The 18,358-nt window shown below is 41.6% G+C and overlaps 1 protein-coding gene across 1 annotated transcript in view; it reads left to right on the forward strand.

The window, feature by feature from the left end:
- The first annotated feature begins 1,682 nt into the window (after positions 1–1,682).
- DYRK4 (dual-specificity tyrosine-(Y)-phosphorylation regulated kinase 4) overlaps positions 1,683–18,358 on the forward strand; it is a 22,140-nt gene continuing 5,464 nt past the window's right edge. Inside the window, exons 1-8 of the mRNA XM_010281913.1 lie at positions 1,683–1,706; positions 5,629–5,712; positions 7,065–7,214; positions 12,717–12,852; positions 14,017–14,180; positions 14,564–14,700; positions 15,574–15,714; positions 17,731–17,869. Of these exons, the coding sequence (XP_010280215.1) occupies positions 1,683–1,706; positions 5,629–5,712; positions 7,065–7,214; positions 12,717–12,852; positions 14,017–14,180; positions 14,564–14,700; positions 15,574–15,714; positions 17,731–17,869 (975 nt within the window). The remainder of the gene's footprint in view (positions 1,707–5,628; positions 5,713–7,064; positions 7,215–12,716; positions 12,853–14,016; positions 14,181–14,563; positions 14,701–15,573; positions 15,715–17,730; positions 17,870–18,358) is intronic.

Consider the following 18,358-nt stretch of genomic DNA (forward strand, 5'->3'; position numbering starts at 1 on the left):
CACCTCATACATCTAGCACAGCTGGTTGAAAGAATAACACTGAGTGCTATTAGCAAGTGCCGGTAGTGATCATGGTACCTCCCCATCTATGTAGTACATAAATGTGGTATCAACTGTGGACTGCACTGATAATTTCTGGTATCACAAACCTGTATTTTCACAGTTAGAATATATGCCACACATTACATTAGTCAAATCCCTTCTTATGAACCTTGGTGAAAATTGTTCAGAAATGCATGATATACCTGTGGAATACAAGAGTTAGAGTGGAACTAGCTGTACGTGCTTGCTCTTGCCTGTTTGTCTGTATATATTTGTGTGGGAGTCATTTAACTTAAATACAACTGATGGGTGGTTTTGCTGTTTAATTTGTATTCCAGCACATGACATCTCCATGCATTCCCGGGGCTGAACCTGCCCTGCTGGTGTGACAGTCTGTGTGGTTATTTGGCTAGAGAATGAGAAGTTTCTCTTATATGTGAAGTGTAATACTGGGGAGGATTTAACAGAATCACAGAATCATTAAGGTTGGAAAAGACCTTTAAGATCATAAAGTCCAACCATCAACCCGACACCACCATGCCCTTTGTTGAGTAGAGAGATGCCAAGCTTGGAAGAATGGAAAAGTGGGAGTGATGCACCTTTTAGGGTGGTGTACCTCAGGAATTATATTAGGCAAGGGCATTATGTAGACCACCATGCATGCAAAAAAATACCTGTTTGTCCTTTAACCACGCTGTGAAAAGTGGTGCTCATTCCAGGAGCATTAGCAGCCTTCTAGAATAGCTTCTGTGGGTGAACATGTATTTTTTCTTTGAAAACCCTGGTTTCTGAGTGAAAGTAGAACTATTCTGGGTTGTTGACAGATTTAAGACCGGCAGGGAACATGCCATTCCTTGGCTGTATGAAGGAGGAGAGCACATTGTATTTTTGGTTTTAGATATTCCCCTGAAAGGGTGGGGGGATAGGGACGCCTCCATCAGTGCTCCGTCACACTTGCACAACACCTGAAAGAGGAAAAGGAAAGACAGGATGGCAGCTAAGCTCTGTCTCACTACCCACACCAAAATGAGAACCTCATTTTCTACAGGGCAGAGCAACTCTGCACTGATGCCAACAAGAACCATAGACCAAGGTGCCACAGTTTGGTCCTCAGTAAATGACATATGATGTCCAACGAGAAATCAACCCTTGAGGTATTAATTTATTTCCATTTTCCAGGCTGGCAGTCTAGATGTATAGATTTTACTCACTGTATAGCAAGGTCGCTGTGACAAATTTTGAAAAAATACAAGCTCAAGTGTTTTTTTGGATTCACAAGCACAGTGAGAAAGAACAGACTGAGACGGCAAGGAGAACAGCCAATCCTGTTATATTTGTCTTTCTTAATACTGACTTGCCATGATAAATATGGAAAATTATATTTGGCTAGAAGGAGGCTGAGAAAGGGAACAGATGGCCACCAAAAGAATACTAGAGCAGCTAATAGTCACTGGCATATTTCCTGGATAAAAACTTAAATCTGAAGCCAAGGAGAGAGGTTATCCATTTTTCTCCTGAGCAGGGTACTGTGTATGAAACTGATCCTGCTATGCTCTGACTAGATGAAAGTGGGCTTCCTGAAATGCATTCACTGAATGGAATAATCAACCTCTATCCTGCAGTTAACGGCTCTTGCAGTTATGCTGACAGAAATAGTTGACAAGGTGGGGAAAATGTTTATGTTCCTACTGTATTTTGAGTGAGTGAGAGTGCATTTGCTATGGCTTTTTAATATATTGCATGATTTAATACCTACATTGCATTATCTCTATGTATTCTACAGGCTTTATTCAGTTTTGATAGAGGACAGAGAGAAGAAAGTGCCCATTTAAATGAGGAGACAATGGAGTCTATATTTTATATAGTTGTGTATTTTATAATTTCTAAAATTCTAATGCATTTCTGATTTCTATGGTCAACTGGGAACTTAAAAAAATAAGCTGACATTTGGGGAATCATGAAAATGTGTCACAGTTTCTGATTTTCCAGAATGCTGTATGCTGAGTACCTAAAATTCTTTATGACTGCAGACTAGGTAGTGAATGAGGACATTGTTCTGTTTCTTGAGTGATAATTGGGATTAGCAACGTAATGGCTGGTGATACATGATTTGAAGGGCTGGAATAGCAGGAGATGATAGTTTGGGATTGAAGTGCAATATTGGAGCTGTAGGACAGGCCGAGCGCTACAGGATAGGACAGCCAGCAGTGAAATGGAGTGAAATAGTAACAGTTGCTGCAGTTTTTCTTTAGGGTGCATCTGCCAGTATTAGACCAGTCACAACAGCTCAGCTGTAGATCCCACACTAGATGTACAGGATTTTGCTAGAGGAGCAGCTGGTGGGTCATCTGGATGAAGACCATCAAATAAGTCACTGTGCGGACTTAACTGATTGATCCACCTGCTCCCCATTCAGCCACCAGCAGGACTGTTGTAGGCACAGATCAGCTTTTCCACAGATAAAAGATTATGCTATTTACCTATTTGGGAGAATGTTATGAGGGTTGATCAGTTATTGATTTTAAGGTGTTTTGAATAAATTGCCCAAAGAGCATTGAAGAACTGTAAACCCTTAATAAATAGGTTTTGAGAAAGGGAGACGAAGAGAACCACAAATTTCCATGATTAAAAAAAGGCACAGCCATGGGCTGATGGACTGATTTTGCTTTTGCAATGTAAAAGGAGAAATGTCCATCTCAAAATCTTGTTAATCTTTCCCCAGTGAATGGAAATTAAATGGATTCCAAATTCTGGCAGCATATCTTGGAGCTCAGTCACCTGCTTCCTTAGCTCTTGCTGAGTTTTAAAGACATTTCATGAATTGTTCATGCTCTATTAGTAAATACAATATATATTGAAATTTATATGTAGCAATATAGACATCACTGCATAGCCTTTTAAAAGTATTACTAAGAAACAAAATGTCATTTTGGAGTGAAGACTCTGTAGTCTGTACAGGTACATGAAGTCCACTGTTTCTTTAGTTTTCAGTGATAGCTGTTTCTCTCTAAAATCCTGGCTTTTATATTGACTTGCAGTTAGAAAAGCCCGAAGTGGTTAAGAAACTGTCTCTAAATGGAGTGTAATGTTTTCATTAGTTCCAGAAACTGAAAAATAAAGCTAGCTGGGAGTAAAGTATAGATGGAGTGTGGGAAGAAGTATAACATGTACTAAAATTAATAGTCAATTATTAAGACCTGGGTTGATATATCTAGTAGAGTTATGAATGTGGATCCCAGACTCATCTTCAGAACAAATGTGATTCTCCCTTGAAATACGTAATTTGCATGTGAAGTGTTTGTCTGTAAAAATACTCTGGCACTGGGTTTTCCATAGATCATCTATGTAAATTCACATTGGAAGACAGTGACCAGAAGGACATTTGGTGCACTGGGCAAAGTATACCATGCTTTAGGACATTCATATGTAGGATGCAATAATGCAGTGCCTCTCTTCTGGGGGCATTTGTTGTGGTGGCTCTGGGGTTATGTTGCATTTACAGTGCATGATCCCTTAACCCTGGCCAGCTGATCTCTAGTTCCAAAGATGGGAATCACTGACTCTGTCCTGCAAAGTCAGTACCTTTCCCTTTCCTAATATTCTCCTCTGCTCCACACATGCCCATGACCTTTGCTCTCAGACTGTACACAATTAGCATACTAAGGCTAAACCTAGAGCTGTTTCTCTCAGCTTGTTCTGAATCTGAAGTTCACCCTTTAAACTTGCAGAAGGACATATTTATTTATGGGTTTTTTCTCCCTTGACTTTTCAAATGAGAAGAAAGAGAAAATACCTGCCATGGACACTAACAGCACAGTTGTCCGAAGGACGGTTTCTAGGTGGCCTGCCCAGCTTTAATGGTGTCTTCGTGGTTGATGGTTAGACAGTTGAAGCTGCATGTCAGAGGGCAGCATTCCCTTCGTGTGGTCAGGTAGATTTGTACATAGTTTTCTCTCCATATCTAGATTGGAAGTGTCTTCTAGAGGTCTCTGATCTAACGTCACCTCCAAGGATGGAGATCCCACCACCCCTCTGAGCACCTGTTCCATACTTAGAGAGGAGGATGTGTGGGAGCCATTGGTACAAGTACATGCACCTTCAGCTTGATCTGCGCCTTTGTGGCAACGCTGACGTGCCCTGGATAGATTGGGCTCTCTGTATGTGCCTGGGTAGGTTGTACACCAGCTGCCCTCGCCCACTACAGCTCCTGTATATCTGCAGCGTACCGGGACAGATGCAGCGGTTTAATCTGAGTTGTGCCTCCTCCTTCCAGGCTCAGACCGGGGCCCTTTCGGCGCAGCGAGGCTGCGCGGTGGCAGGCGTTTATGGCACAGGCCAGCAGAAAGCACACTAAGCGTACTCCTCCGGTACGCAGACGTATTTTCATGCGGACTAACTGAAGTCCGTGACAAAGGCCTTTAAAAAGTGACCCCCTGACACTGATACTGGCACTGGATAGACTAAAAATAATTTTTAAAGAGCAACTACTTTACCATCAGCAGGTGCTCTGCCCATTTAAGACTGCGTGACAGATGCAGGCCATGGAAGCCCTGGCTGCGAAACAGATGAAGAAGAATACCATGCTGCTTTATTTAAGTGTTTTTCATCTGCAGCTCACAGCCATAAGATAATTTTGGCTGAAAATTTATTAATTTGAAACTCCAATTTAGAGTTCCCCACTTATGCCTCCAAGATCCTCTTCTTCTAGAGAAAATATTCCCGCTCTACCACTGCAAAACTTCTGTAGTGGAACTGAAGTGTCTGCTTGGATAAAGATGAGTTTTTTGACTGTGAACAGAATGACATGGTGCCTCAGAGCCCAGGGACAAAGCAGCACATTTGGCCAAACCCAGTGGGGTTCACTCCAGCATATAGAGCAGAGGTCCAAGCTGCTGTAGCCACAGAGTTTTCAGTATCTATATTATTGTAAAGATTTCTGCAATTCACTACAGTGAGTTATTGGACAGAAATGTACAGTGCTACTTATCATGTCCATCTTTATAAAAAAGTTGCTGAAAGCACTCGTAGAATCTTAAAAATGATAAGCTGCTTAGCACTTTCCCCATGTTTCTTTTTTTGTATTTCTTGCTAATATTACCTGTCCATTGGAACCTATGGATTTTTTTCTATATATCAGTAAATTTAAAGAGTGATTCGTGTTTTTATAAAATCTGTACCACAAGTTGAATCAGTTCAATGCTATGAACGACGGATGGGCTCACAATCTACCTTGCGAGGCAGTTTAAAGCTGTCCTCCCAAGCAGACTCACTCTCTGCTTTTGAGCACATATATAGGGACGGCAAAGGCCCCCCCCTTCCCCCCCGCCGACCACATGGGCATATCAAGCATGCTGAGAGGCATAATAGGCAAAGCAAGCTGTCTCTGCACCTGCCCACAAAACAGCTGTTCGACTGGGAGAGGAATTGCTAGAGCATAGAGCATTTTCAGCAGCTTTTGTGGTCCTCTCCCATACACTGTGTTGGCACAGACATTGACACAAAGGAAAGAAACACAGAAACCATACAGAGATTTCAGGATTTTTTCCCCAGAATTATTTTTATAAAAGCATCATTTCATGTTTGCAGTCTTCCCATGTGGATGCATTTTCTCAGTCTCAACTGACTGTTCAAGAGAGAGATCATCTGGGGTCTAACAGAGTCTTCCATCAGGTATGTGACTCTTCAGCTGACTTTAAAAATATCTGAATGCTTGTTTTCTAAGACACCCCTTATCATAAATGAATCAGAGCAGAGGGAAGTCCTTTATTCCTTGCCCTCTTCCATTCCCCCTATAGCTGTATGACTTTGTCCCAAGTGCCTGTGAGTATTTTGGTTTTGCTTGTTGTTCAGTAGCATTTGAGGCACCACTTCTGCCCAGCCACTTTTGTTTTTTGAAGCTTTCATGGAAAGTCCACTGGAATCTCATTTCTAAGGTTTTTAAGACTTTTCCACAGTATTGGAAAAAAAAACTTATTTATTCAAGTTGGTTGGATTGAACGCTTTATTTCTATGCTTTTTGAAAAAGGTATCAAACCTGTCCTTTGTTGTCAAAAGCATGACAAATATGTTTCTACCCTTCCCTGATGACAAAAATTTCACAGGCTTATATGGGTTGTAGCCTGAACTTTCTGGACCTTGTTCTGCATTTGATAGCTCATAGTTAATCTATTTTAAAGCATTTTTTTATTATTTGCCAAAGAAATAGTCTACCTCAACAATTTTATTTGCTGATAAGAATGTGATTTCTCTCACTTTAGATATCCAAGAATATTAGAGGTTCTAACATTCATAAAACTGCATCCTTAAATGACTGACTTTAAAGAATGAGTGGTATAGAAACGTTTTGCAAATAACAAATGGGAGAAATCTAAAGGAAGGACTAGTAATCCTGGAATTTTCAAATGAGTATAAGTATTTATTTTTCAGTAAAATTTGTACAGAGCTTTCCTTTTCCTCACTAATGAGGGGTGCAATAAAGGGGCCTAGTCAAAGTGGCCATGAGGAGGAAGGAAACATTGAGAAACGAGTGCAGGGGAGACCCTCCAACTGTCTCCACCCCTGGTGTTTCGCAGCAGTCTAGTCCCAACTTCTCTTCCACCACCAGGAACAGCTAATGCTGTTGCCTGGCATTTACTCTTCACGCCTGCTTGTTATCCTACGTATGCTTCATTTTCCCCACTCGGAGGAGTCCTGCTGCCCGGAACAGCTGTGCAGTCTCCAGGCACAACCACCTTTTCCAGCTGAAGCCGTCACTGCTCTGATGCTGGATGGAGACGCTTTTGTGGGGAAACTTTCATGCCCCAAAATGTGCCGGGCTGCCCGACTGCCTGGACAACCTCCTCCTGCCCATTAGCACAACGGGGAGCTGCCAGAGAGTATCTGCTCTTTTCCCCTTCGCCATTAGGTGCCAGAAGTGAACCATACACATTTTCCAAGGTTTTAAATCCCCCCGTTTTTCAAAGCTGTTACGCAGGACTGCTTGCTAGGTCGTTGTATAATATTTACTTATGCTTTCCATTTAGAAAGTCAGTCGTGGTGTTCTTTCCCTCCCACATCTGGAAGGTCAAGCAAAGCATGGTTTGGTTGCAGACACTGCAAACCCTGCCCCCCTTGAAAGCAGCCTGCCTCAGATAACAAATAAGAGCTTGCAGAATGTCCTCCCCTCTCTCCAGGTGAGTGAGTTCTAAAGCTCTTGGACATCTTGTGTGTGACTGGTTAATCAGCTTCTCTCTACGTACTGTTAAGAGAGGGTCCGTGGCAAAGTGTTGCAAGTGTGTTTGTGTGTGGCAAGAGAGGAATAATTTAGTGTCAGGATTTGCATCAGTTTCTGTTTTCAGCCATAGTTAAAAAGAAAAAAAAGGAAGAACTATAAACAGTCAAATAGATAAATTGCTTACCTGCATGGTTGTGTGTATCTCCAGATATTTTGATGGACACCCAACATCACAGGAAGTTTTTTAAGTCATCTTTCACTTTTGGGGTTCTTTTTTTCTTATTTTTTTCACAAATCCTATGTCCATCCCCTGACTGAATTCTTCTTCTCTCCCCAACAAATCAGGGACCTGCACTACTCACCACCACTACTCTGATCACTCCTTTTTTCACCTTTCCTCTGCTTCAATGGAGTCTCTTTATTGAAAGACTTGACAGTCTCTCCACAGGGGTCCGACATGAAGTCTTTTCAGATCTCTTATACTGGAAGACCCCACATAATGCATTTTGTTTGGGAAGTCAAGAGTCTTCTCAAATACTCTGACTTTGAAATTGGCAGCTTGCTGCTACTAGGAATTATTTGATTTGGTTAGGGGGAGGTGTGTCATTGGGTGAAGCTAAAAGATGCAAAATAGCCTGAATGATGAGGTGGAATCTGTTAATCTCCAAAATAACGTAAATTTTCTTTAAAGCTTAATTCTGTGGCCTTAGTAAGTCAAACCTGCATTCAACTCCTACAAAAGCCAATGATCAAGTTTTGCCTCGGTCCTGGTTTTGGCTGGGATAGAGTTAATGTTCTTCCTAGTAGCTGGTATAGTGCTGGTTTTTGGATTTAGTATGAGAATCATGTTGATAACACACTGATGTTTTAGTTGTTGCTAAGTAGCGCTTACACTAGTCAAGGACTTTTCAGCTTCTCATGCCCTGACAGAAAGAAGCTGGGAGGGCGCACAGCCAGGAGAACTGACCCAAACTGGCCGAAGGGATATTCCATAGCATATGACATCATGCTCAATATATAAACTGGAGGGAGTTGGGCAGGGGCACCATGGCTCAGGAACTGGCTCGGTATCGATCAGTGGGTGGTGAGCAATTGTATTGTGCATCATTTATTTTCTATATTATTATTATTATCATTAGTAGTAGTAGTAGTAGTAGTATTTTCTCTTCCCTTGCTGCCCTATTAAACTGTCTTTATCTCAACCCACAAGTTTTACCTGTTTTCCAATTCTCCTCCCCTTCCCACCGGGGGTGGGAGGGAAGGAGTGAGTGAGAGGCTGTGTGGTGTTTAGCTGCTCGATGGGGTTAAAACACAACAGCATCTGAAAATTAACCATCGCCCAGTTTTATTTTCTGTGAAAAGATCGGAGCCAAGCATTTTACAGTGAGGGTTTTTTTAATTGTTTAAATGGAATTTATAGACTTCTATAAGAAGCTGTGTAAACACCAATAAGAAAGCCTTTTGCTTGGCTTAGAAATGCCAGGGGAGAATAAACATTTCAATCTAGAAATCATGATCATGTGCTTGTCTGTTTTGGAGAACTTCTTTGTCTACCCTTCCTTAGAAATAACACAGCATTGCTGAATTGAGGGAGTGTGTATTGAAATGGGGATGGAGTGGAGTTCTTAAGCTGGGACTCAGCAGGATAGCAGTAGGACTGACTTGTGTCAGCACAGACCTGTGCTTGGGCTGTTCAAGTGATGTCCCTCGTACCTGGCTGCCCTGCTTTTGTAGCAGTTAATATTGCAAAAAAAAGTAGCAAGGTTGGATGCAAGTATGGGAAGATTATTTAATTGTAAAACAAACCCATTTTCACTTGCACTAACCCATTCTTAAGCCAAAACTCACAAGCACCAAGATGCATGTATCCAAGTGGTACCAGCCAGGACTTCTGCAAGGACATGGTGTACTAGAATTGCCCACTGGTTAGTCCATATCACATCTCCTGGGCTTTCTTGCCTTGGCAACCATGTGCTGGTTATTGAAGATGGCTTTTGTACCCTTCTGACACTGGGAGACTGATCTTTTGCGTCTCTGTCCTGTCTCACTTCTGTGAGTCACCAGGACTTTCTCAAAGGATGAGAAATGATAAATAAATTAAGGAAACATTTAGATTGGAAGGGACCTCTGGAAGACATCTAGCCCAACCTCCCACTACAAACTTGGAGCAAGTTGTTCAGGGCCTTGTCCAGCTGGGTTCTGAATATCTCAAAGATTGGAGAGACACAGTTTCTCAGGGCAACCTGTTGCAATAGTGAACCACTCTCATGGTAAAAAATGTTTCTCCTAATATCTAATCAGCATTTCCTGTGTTGCAACTTGTATCTATTAGCCACATACCCTTGGACTCTCAGAAGAGTCTGGCTTTGCTTCCTCTATACCATCCTGTCAAGTAACTGTAGACAGCAGTAAGATCACCCCTGAAGCTTCCTCTTCTGCAGGCTGAGCAAATGTATTTCCTGCAGCCTCTCTTTGTACATCATGTGCTCTGGGCTCCTGACCGTGCCTGGACCTCTCCCCTGAATTTGCTCCAGTTGGTCACTGTCTTTTCTTGTACTGGGAAACCCCAGACTAGACACAGTACTCCCAGCATGGTCTCTCAAATGTTTGAGTAGCGAGGGAGATCACTTCTCCCACCCTGCTGGCTATCCTCTTGCTAATACAACCCGGGATGTGTTTGTCCGCCTTTGCTGCAAGGGCAGGTTGCTACCTCATGTTCACGATGTTGTCAGGTCCTTCCCTGCAAAGCTGCATTCTTTCAATTGCCTCCCAGCCTGTCCTGTTGCATGGGTATATTCTGTTCCCGGTGCAAGACTTAGCATTTGTCTTTGTTCAACTTTAGAAGATACCCACAGCCTATTTTTCCAGACTGATGACGTCCGTTTGGACAGCAGCCCTACTATGGTCTGCAGATTTGAGACGGTGAACTCATGCATTGTCCAGGTCATTAATAAAGACACTAAAGTGTATTGGCCTTAGTATGGATGCCTGAAGGATGCGACCAGTAACCAATTGCACTTCTTGGAACCTGACCGTCCAGGCAATTTTCCACTCACATTATGATCCATTAATCCAGTTCATATGTCACTGTTTGGGCTTTAAGCATACTGTGGGAGACAGTGTCACAGGTCTTGCTGAAGTCAAACTATACAAGATCCACCACTTTTCTCTCATTGGCCAAGCCAATCACATTATCAGAGAAGGCAGTCAAGCCATTCAGACACTGTTTGCTCACAACTTAGGTTGGCAAATCCATACTGGCTGTTCCAAATCAACTTCTTGTCTTTCATCTGGTTGGAAATTTCTTCCAAGAGGAATTGTTCCATAGACCTCCCAGGGACTGAGGTAAAGCTGACCAGCCTGTAGTTACCTGAAGACTTCTTCTTACCCTTTTTGAAGGCAGGTGTGATGTTTGCCATTTCCAAATGGTCAAGAACTGCTCCTGATTGCCATGAGCTTTCAAAGATGATTGCGAACTGCCTTGCAATGACGTTGGCCAGCTCTTTCCACACTCTCCTGCATCCTATCTGGTCCTTCAGGCTTCAGTATGTCCAGCTACTGTTGTGGTCCACAAACACTACTTCTAGCATGACAAAACCTACCAATGAAAAGCATTGAGTACTTTGGTCTTTTCAAAATCCTTAGTCACTAGGTCACAAATCCCACTGGGCAGTGGGCTCACATTTCCCCTAGCCTTCCTTGTTTTGCTGGTAATGTACTTACAGAAACTGTTCTTGCTGACTTTCACATCCCTTGCTAGTTGCAATTCCAGCTGAGCTTTGGCTTTTCTAAACATGCCTGCGTGTTCAGGTAGCATCTCTTACATGTATCTCAGATAACCTATCCCTGCTTCCACCTTTCTTGCGCTCCTTTACTGTGTTTGTGCCCGGTCAGAAGTTCCCTCTTCATCCACACTGGCCTTCAGCAATATGTGCTCAACTTTCTGCATGTTGGAATGGACTATTCTTGCGCTTTAAGGAGATGAGATTGACTATGAAGATCAATGAGCTCTCCTCATTTCCTTTGTGGTCCAGGGCAGTCTTCCATGGGTTTATGATGAGAAGATCCCTGAACAAGCCAAAATTTGCTTTCTTGAAGATCAGGGTTTGTAGTTCTACTGCTTGTCTCACTCACTTCTCTGAAAATCTTGAACTCCACAATCACATGGTCACTGCAACCAAAGCTGCCCTTCCCTTGACCTTCACATCCTCAACCAATTGTTCCTTACCTGTGAGTAATAGGTCCAGCAGCACACCTCAGATCATGTGCATTAAGAACACAGTCCAGAAATCTCCCAGAATGTTTTTGCCACTTCAGCAGATACAGAGGTGACTGAATTACTCCATGAGTATCAGGGCCTTTAGGTTGTGATGACTCTTCCCTGATGTACCTAATTAAAAGCTGTTCTCACTAGGCTAGCAAAGCTGTTTGCAGACACTCTTGCCTTGCTTCATCAGTTGGATCCTGTTTCTGCTCAGCAGTTCTTGTTCCTCATCCTATGTTCATAGGAGCCATAGCCCTCCCTGTAGTTTCAGCCAGGTATCGACCCATTGGCTGCATTGTTTCCAGCTGAGTCTTTTCCCCTCAGTGAAGGGATTGAGGAGAACAAGACACAGGCTCCCACATCTTACACCCTTAACCCAGAACACACTGTCTTCTGTCTCCTTATCTGTCTCTCTCTTCTCTCCAATCCTCCATCATCACTTCATGGCTTGATTCTGTAAACTATCCTTTATTTTTTTCCCCTTTCTGGGAGCCTTGAGAATCTGCATGTGCTGGAATCTTGATGACTGGCTGTTATAGGTGACATCTGTATATCTTTTCTTCTGCAGTTTGCTCCTTCAAGTGCTTCTGCACCCACACAGGCCCATTCATTCCCCATTCATACTAATTTTGATGTTTCTGTTGCAAATTTGTATGTGCGCAGACCCAAGCTGGTGTTGCTGATTGCAGTTCTGTGGGCTGCACAACTCTCCGGCTGATGTGCCCACAGAGGAATCCGAGATGGATAATGCCTATTATATTATCTTTTCTACCCTCTGTACTAGGAAGACCATAGTCAGATCCTACCCTACTTCATGCATGTTACTGCAAATTAATCAAACCATGGCAGTTTGCAGCATTTCTAGAAAGTGAGTGCCCATGTATTGAATGAACCTAGAAGATGAACTTCCTTCTCTTATTTAAAAATTTATCTTTCCATGGTCCAATAGCCTCCAGTGCTATTGGCAGAATTTGCCCTTTGGGTAAGCAGGTTATTCTAGTCCCCAAGCATGCTTGTTCTGTCTCAGCACAAAGTTGACACTCAGCAAATCCAAAATAAATACCTTGCAGGTTTGTCTTTGGGGTTGTAGCATTTTTTAATATATTTTTGTATATATTTATATAATTGCAGATCAGCTGAATGTTCTTGAAAATATCTGAAAGCAAAATTTACCCTTTTTTTTTTTTTGCTTGGCAGGAAAATGGAGCTCAAGGCAATTTTTCCCAATTTAACTTTCCAGACAGTCTTCCTGAAAGTGATACCAGAGCCCAGACAAAACCATCAGAACTGGAAAGTACCAGCATCAGTGTCAAACTGCCTATGACAGCTTCAGGTAGAATATAACAGAGCATGCTAGAAAGACTGAAGTGGCAGGCGCCTGCATGGATACGGAGTGTATGCAGTCGGGATATTCAGTCACCAGAGGTCCCATGCTAAATGGTCACTGAACTATTTAACAAACAAATTGGATGAAAGGAACATGGATGGTCTTGGTGATTTCTGAAAATCCAACTTGGGGATGTATGCACCAGGAGAATGAATAGACTAACACAAATATATAAATAAGTATGCATTATACAAAAGAATGTATATTTGACTAAGACTTGCGATAGGTCATGTAGGTGACAGCAATATTCTATTACAGTGATAAAACACTTCCCACTTGCTTGTAGCTATGTTAAATTGCGTTTTGAATGTTCTCAGATCGAGAAAGTTTCTGGCAGAGTTAATCTATTTTTAGAAGGATTCTAGGGAAAAAAATAGTAGTGGCTTTTTGCTTTGAAATGGTTTAGTATTCCTGCATTAGTGGATGAAGATCCGCCACTGTTTAACAAAACACCCACGTGCATGCCTAGAGAACACGTTGATTTGTAATGCTGCCGTCTGATTATTTGTCTAGATTTAAATGATGTAAGTGGAGGTGTTAGGGTAGTTGAAATGTTTCTATGCAGGAAGAATCAGAACTAGGACAACAGCAGGTTTGGGCTCCATTTAATTCTTAACCTCATGTATCTGAGCTGGACAGTTTCTATCAGAAAAACAAGTATTTGAAAGCTTTGGTTAACTAATGCTAACTGCCATTTAATAAATATAACAATCAAATCAATAAAAACATACAATTTTTTAATGTAAGCTATGAAGCTTGCTGAAGCAGATGATAGGAAACAGATGGGATTTTCAAAAACATCTAGGTACATAGCTTTGCTCAGAGTCAAATAATTTTTTCCTAAGCTCTCAAAAGTCTTGCTGACAGATGATGAATGCTTTGTTGAACATAATACTGTAAGTTGGAAAAAGAAAAAGAAACATAAATTTGTGCAAAATGTCAATGTAGAATCATAGAAATGCTGGTTGGAAGGGACCTCTAACAGTCAGCTTAGCCTCCTGCTCGAAGAGGCATGCTCAACTGTAAAATATTCCATTGTAAAAGCAATTTGACATCAGGTTTCTGACATTGTATTGATTTTTGGTTTTATATTCTTTTTTTCTGATATAGAAGCCTTGAAAAATTTTAGAAACCAGTTAACAGTCTATGAGCAAAAAGAAATTTTCAATTATGCAGAGCTATGGTTTCTTGGGCTGGAAGCTAAAAAGATTGAAGGTTTGCCTGAAACCCAGAATAATAATTGTTATGATGATGAGCATGGTTCCTACTTAAAGGTAAGTGGAAAAATTATGGTATTCATTTTCAGCTAAGTAAGTTTGTAGTGACTGTCTGCCACCTCTTCAGTGATCTATGTGAGATAAATGTTGTTTCTAGAAGATAAATATTCACGTAGTGAAAACATCAGTACCAATCACTTTAAAGCTTGGAAGAGAATTCTAAAGAGAGACCCACTTTGCACCTCATTCGGGATTGATGCAAGGTAGGTGAATTAATGAAGCATGCACATGTTATTTTCTCTATCACCCTTGTTTAATGTAGACTTTACTTACTACCAGCTCAACATCTTTCACAGACAGTAAACACACACACATGAACTACTTTAAAGCCTGATCTTTCTTGTACTGTCTGAATCTGAACTATTTGTTTTCTTTTGAAGGTTTTACATGACCATATTGCGTACCGATATGAAGTGTTGGAGGTGATTGGAAAAGGGTCATTTGGGCAGGTGGCTAAATGCTTGGATCATAAAACCAATGAATTAGTGGCACTGAAAATAATAAGGAATAAGAAAAGGTGAGACATCTGTTGACTTTAAATCAGTACAATCAGCTTTTTGTTATATAGGCAATGACAACCTGGGATGGTGTGAACAAAGAAAAATCAACCCCCCTGTACATCAGGCTTTCATTAAATACTGAGAACAGAGTGAAGAAAGGTGATATCAGGAACTCAGAATTGGCCTGGACCCAGTGGAGACACAGTCTGTGAAAGCTGGCACAGTTTTTCCAGACTTACAAGGACATCAGGTCCTTGTGTATCTGTGACACAGTTAAAACACAGTGCAGGTAACCAGCCCTGCACGACTGAGAGCTGAGAGCCTACATTCCCCTCCGAGACTCCAAAACCACAAGAATATGCTGGGAGGCTCCAGTCGCTCATTTTAACATGGAAAATTCTACACCTATGATCCTAAGCAACCTCTCCTTGTTATGTGACTGGTTACAAATTTTTAGCTGAGTTTAGCCTGAACCAGGGTCAATGAAGCAGATGAGAATGATGCTGTTGACTACAGCAACAGAGCTTTAGCTGTTCAGTTTTCCCCCTCAGTGAACACTAAACATAAAGATGCTCTTCAAAACTGGCTGGTAAGTGTGAAACATGGCCCTGTTTGAGTTTACTCTGGATGGTCATCTGAGACTGTTTTTCATTTAAATATTTTTTTCAGACAAGTCAAAATAACTACTCTTAAATGCTATATAAGGCCACTATATTTAGACTAGGGAACAACCACAACGAATCAAAGGTTACAGTAGTTAACGGGGTGAATGGTGAATTTTTAATCTTTGTCCTACATGTTGAATTTACAGTGAGATTGTGGTGTTTGCAGCATTTGTATTAAAGTAAACTTAGACTGAGTTAATGGTAACATATCATGTGATATTTCAGATTTCACAGCCAGGCTTTGGTAGAAGTGAAGATCCTTGATGCTCTTCTGAAGAAGGATAAGGATGATACACACAATATCATCCACATGAAGGAATACTTCTACTTTCGCAATCATTTCTGTATTTCCTTTGAACTGTTGGGGTAAAGTATGTTTTCCTTTACGTGAACCCTAAGGAGCATTGTAGATCTTGTGCCTTACAAGCTTTAATTTTTATGCTTTCTGTGGAAGAATGTGCTTCTCTTAATGTTACAAGAAAGGAACACTATCTATACACAGACTGCATAACTGAGTCTTTGGTCACCAAAGGTGAACTGAAAAAGGCCCTGTTCAGACTTCACATGGAAAATGACATGATCCATCCCTTATTTTCTGTGCTTCAATATTATATTGAAGTCTCCTTCAGTGAAAGACCTGAGAGGAAAAGACTAAAACAATGAATTCAGGACTGGTAAACTTCAGGGTATATAAATATGAATAATATTAAATAATTAAAAAGTAGTGCTGTTTCTTGCTTCCTATAAATGTATGGTGCAGGACATGTATTAAGAGGAATTTTGGATAAATTTTCGGGAAGTCAGACCATTTTATTCACCAGCCTCCTTGTAATCAGGGCATCAAACTGTAATTACAGAGGTTACCCACAGTTACCCATCCCTTCAAGTAAAGCCCCATTGCTGCACGTGTTATAGCCCTTGCTGAAGATTCATCATCATATGGAAGATCTCAAAAAGATCTCAATTCATTGTGTTGCTGCATGTGAGTCTGTCACTCAGAGACACAAAGGGATAAGAAAAAACCCTCATCCTCCTTGTCTCCAGGGAAGACACAGACCATTTTTTTCAGAAAGATGCTGTGGAAAGTTGTAGGAAAACATTAATGGGATAGCCAATATGTTCAGCTCTTTACAGGAGAGTTGAAGACTGCTTGTCATACAAAAGTTTTATTCTGGTGAAATTTTTATTCTGTCTAAAATACAGTGAAAACCTCTTAATTTGTGAGCTGTCTTCTCCATCAAGTCCTCGTAACTTCTTTCATTTCTGAAGGAATGGGCCTTGCCTGACACCAGTGGACGCACAAGTGGGGAAGGCAGAAAGCTACAGTTGTTCATGTCCTTGCGGACATGTGTGGTCCTGCCGAGGACACCTCTTGAGATCATATTGCTGCAGACGTGCTTGTGCATCCCTTCAATAGCCACCACCCCTGTGGCCATTTCCTCCTCTGAAGAATGACCACACATTAAGCACTCAGTACTTGTCAGGGTGCCGCCCAGGCTGGGGGCTCCCTGGGGCTCTGGCACCAAGAGCTCTGGGGACTCCCTCGAGTCCATCAGGAGCACTTGGCAGCCAGGAGCAGGGCAGTGGAGAGGCACTGGGGCAGCCCCGGCCCTGGGTACAGGGATGGGCCAAGGCTGGGCCCAGCTTGGTGGGGCTCATAGCAGAGCTGTGGGGAGCTGGAGACCAGCTGTGCTGTGGTGTCTCTGGGGCAGGTGCTGATGGCCCTGGGGTCCTCGGCCGTGGGGATGTCAGGGGAACCCCAGGATACTGGGCAGGGCAATGAGGGCTGGCGGTGCCCTGGGGGTCTCAGGGCAGTATTCACATGTTGCCAACCGCACTCGGCAGAAGATAGCACAACATCATTTAATGCCCTACTGGAAGGAGCTAAGATATGATGGTGGCAGGAGTGATATAAAACCCGAACGACACCTGAATTTATGGGACTATTTATCTAAAAAGAGTTACTGCTGATTAAAGACTCTTTAGATGAAAAAGATTTACACAAGGTGCCAAAGCAAGGACAAATGAGAACAAAAGGAAACTGAAGAAAATTTCTTTCTCTCAGTTCCTGAATGATAGTTGTTCTTGGTGAAAAACAGCACAGCTGCATAACATAGCACTGAGTTTAACAAGCGAGCAAGTCCACTGCCATTATGTCTTCTTCAGATCTGGAGGCTCAGGGAGATGTTTGTGCATATTACATGCAGAACAGCATTCTCAAGGAGGAAAATAGCTAAGTCATTTTCTTCTGCATGAGTCCTCGCTCAGGCAGGAAGACAGGCTAAATAGTCTCTTAATGCATTGTAAAGTAATCATGTCTTTAAAAATAAGTTCCCTAATCTTTCTTCTGCTTTCTGTCGTCTTCTTCTTCCACCCTCACAGAATAAATTTGTATGAGTTGATCAAAAAGAACAATTTCCAAGGTTTCAGTTTGTCTTTAATTCGACACTTCACTCAGTGTGTGCTGAGATGTTTACAAGTGCTCTACCAGGAAAGAATCATTCACTGTGATCTGAAGCCTGTAAGTACAGTCATTTCTTAACCTGTTATTCTGTACAGAATACATTATCTTCAACCTATTTTTTATTAATTGAGAGGAACTCTCAGAAGAAGCCTTAAAACCCAGTAGGGTATTTGTATAGAAGCTATAGTTTATTTCAGGCTGTATTAATACCAGGGTCAAGTCTTTCCATTGATTCAGCTCATTCACTGCAGTATTATATGAGATTCTCTGGTTGCCAAAATACATGCAAATAGGAATACAATTCAGGTAATGACTTTTTGCTTAGAGAAAGAAAAAAGTACTTGTGAAATGAAGTATTTCAATATGAGGGACATTATAATGCAAGGAGATATTCACAAGGCAGACTGTTACAGGTTATCCTGTTAAGTCTATTTAATTTCATATGCATAAATATGAAATTAAGTAGTCTAGAAAATGACAAAGCAATTCTATAGTACAGTATTTAGGATGCTTACCTGTTTCTGGAGGAAAATCTGTGATTCAATT

This window comes from Phaethon lepturus, unplaced genomic scaffold (genome assembly GCF_000687285.1).
Source record: "Phaethon lepturus isolate BGI_N335 unplaced genomic scaffold, ASM68728v1 scaffold16182, whole genome shotgun sequence".
Classification (NCBI taxonomy): Eukaryota; Metazoa; Chordata; class Aves; order Phaethontiformes; family Phaethontidae; genus Phaethon; species Phaethon lepturus.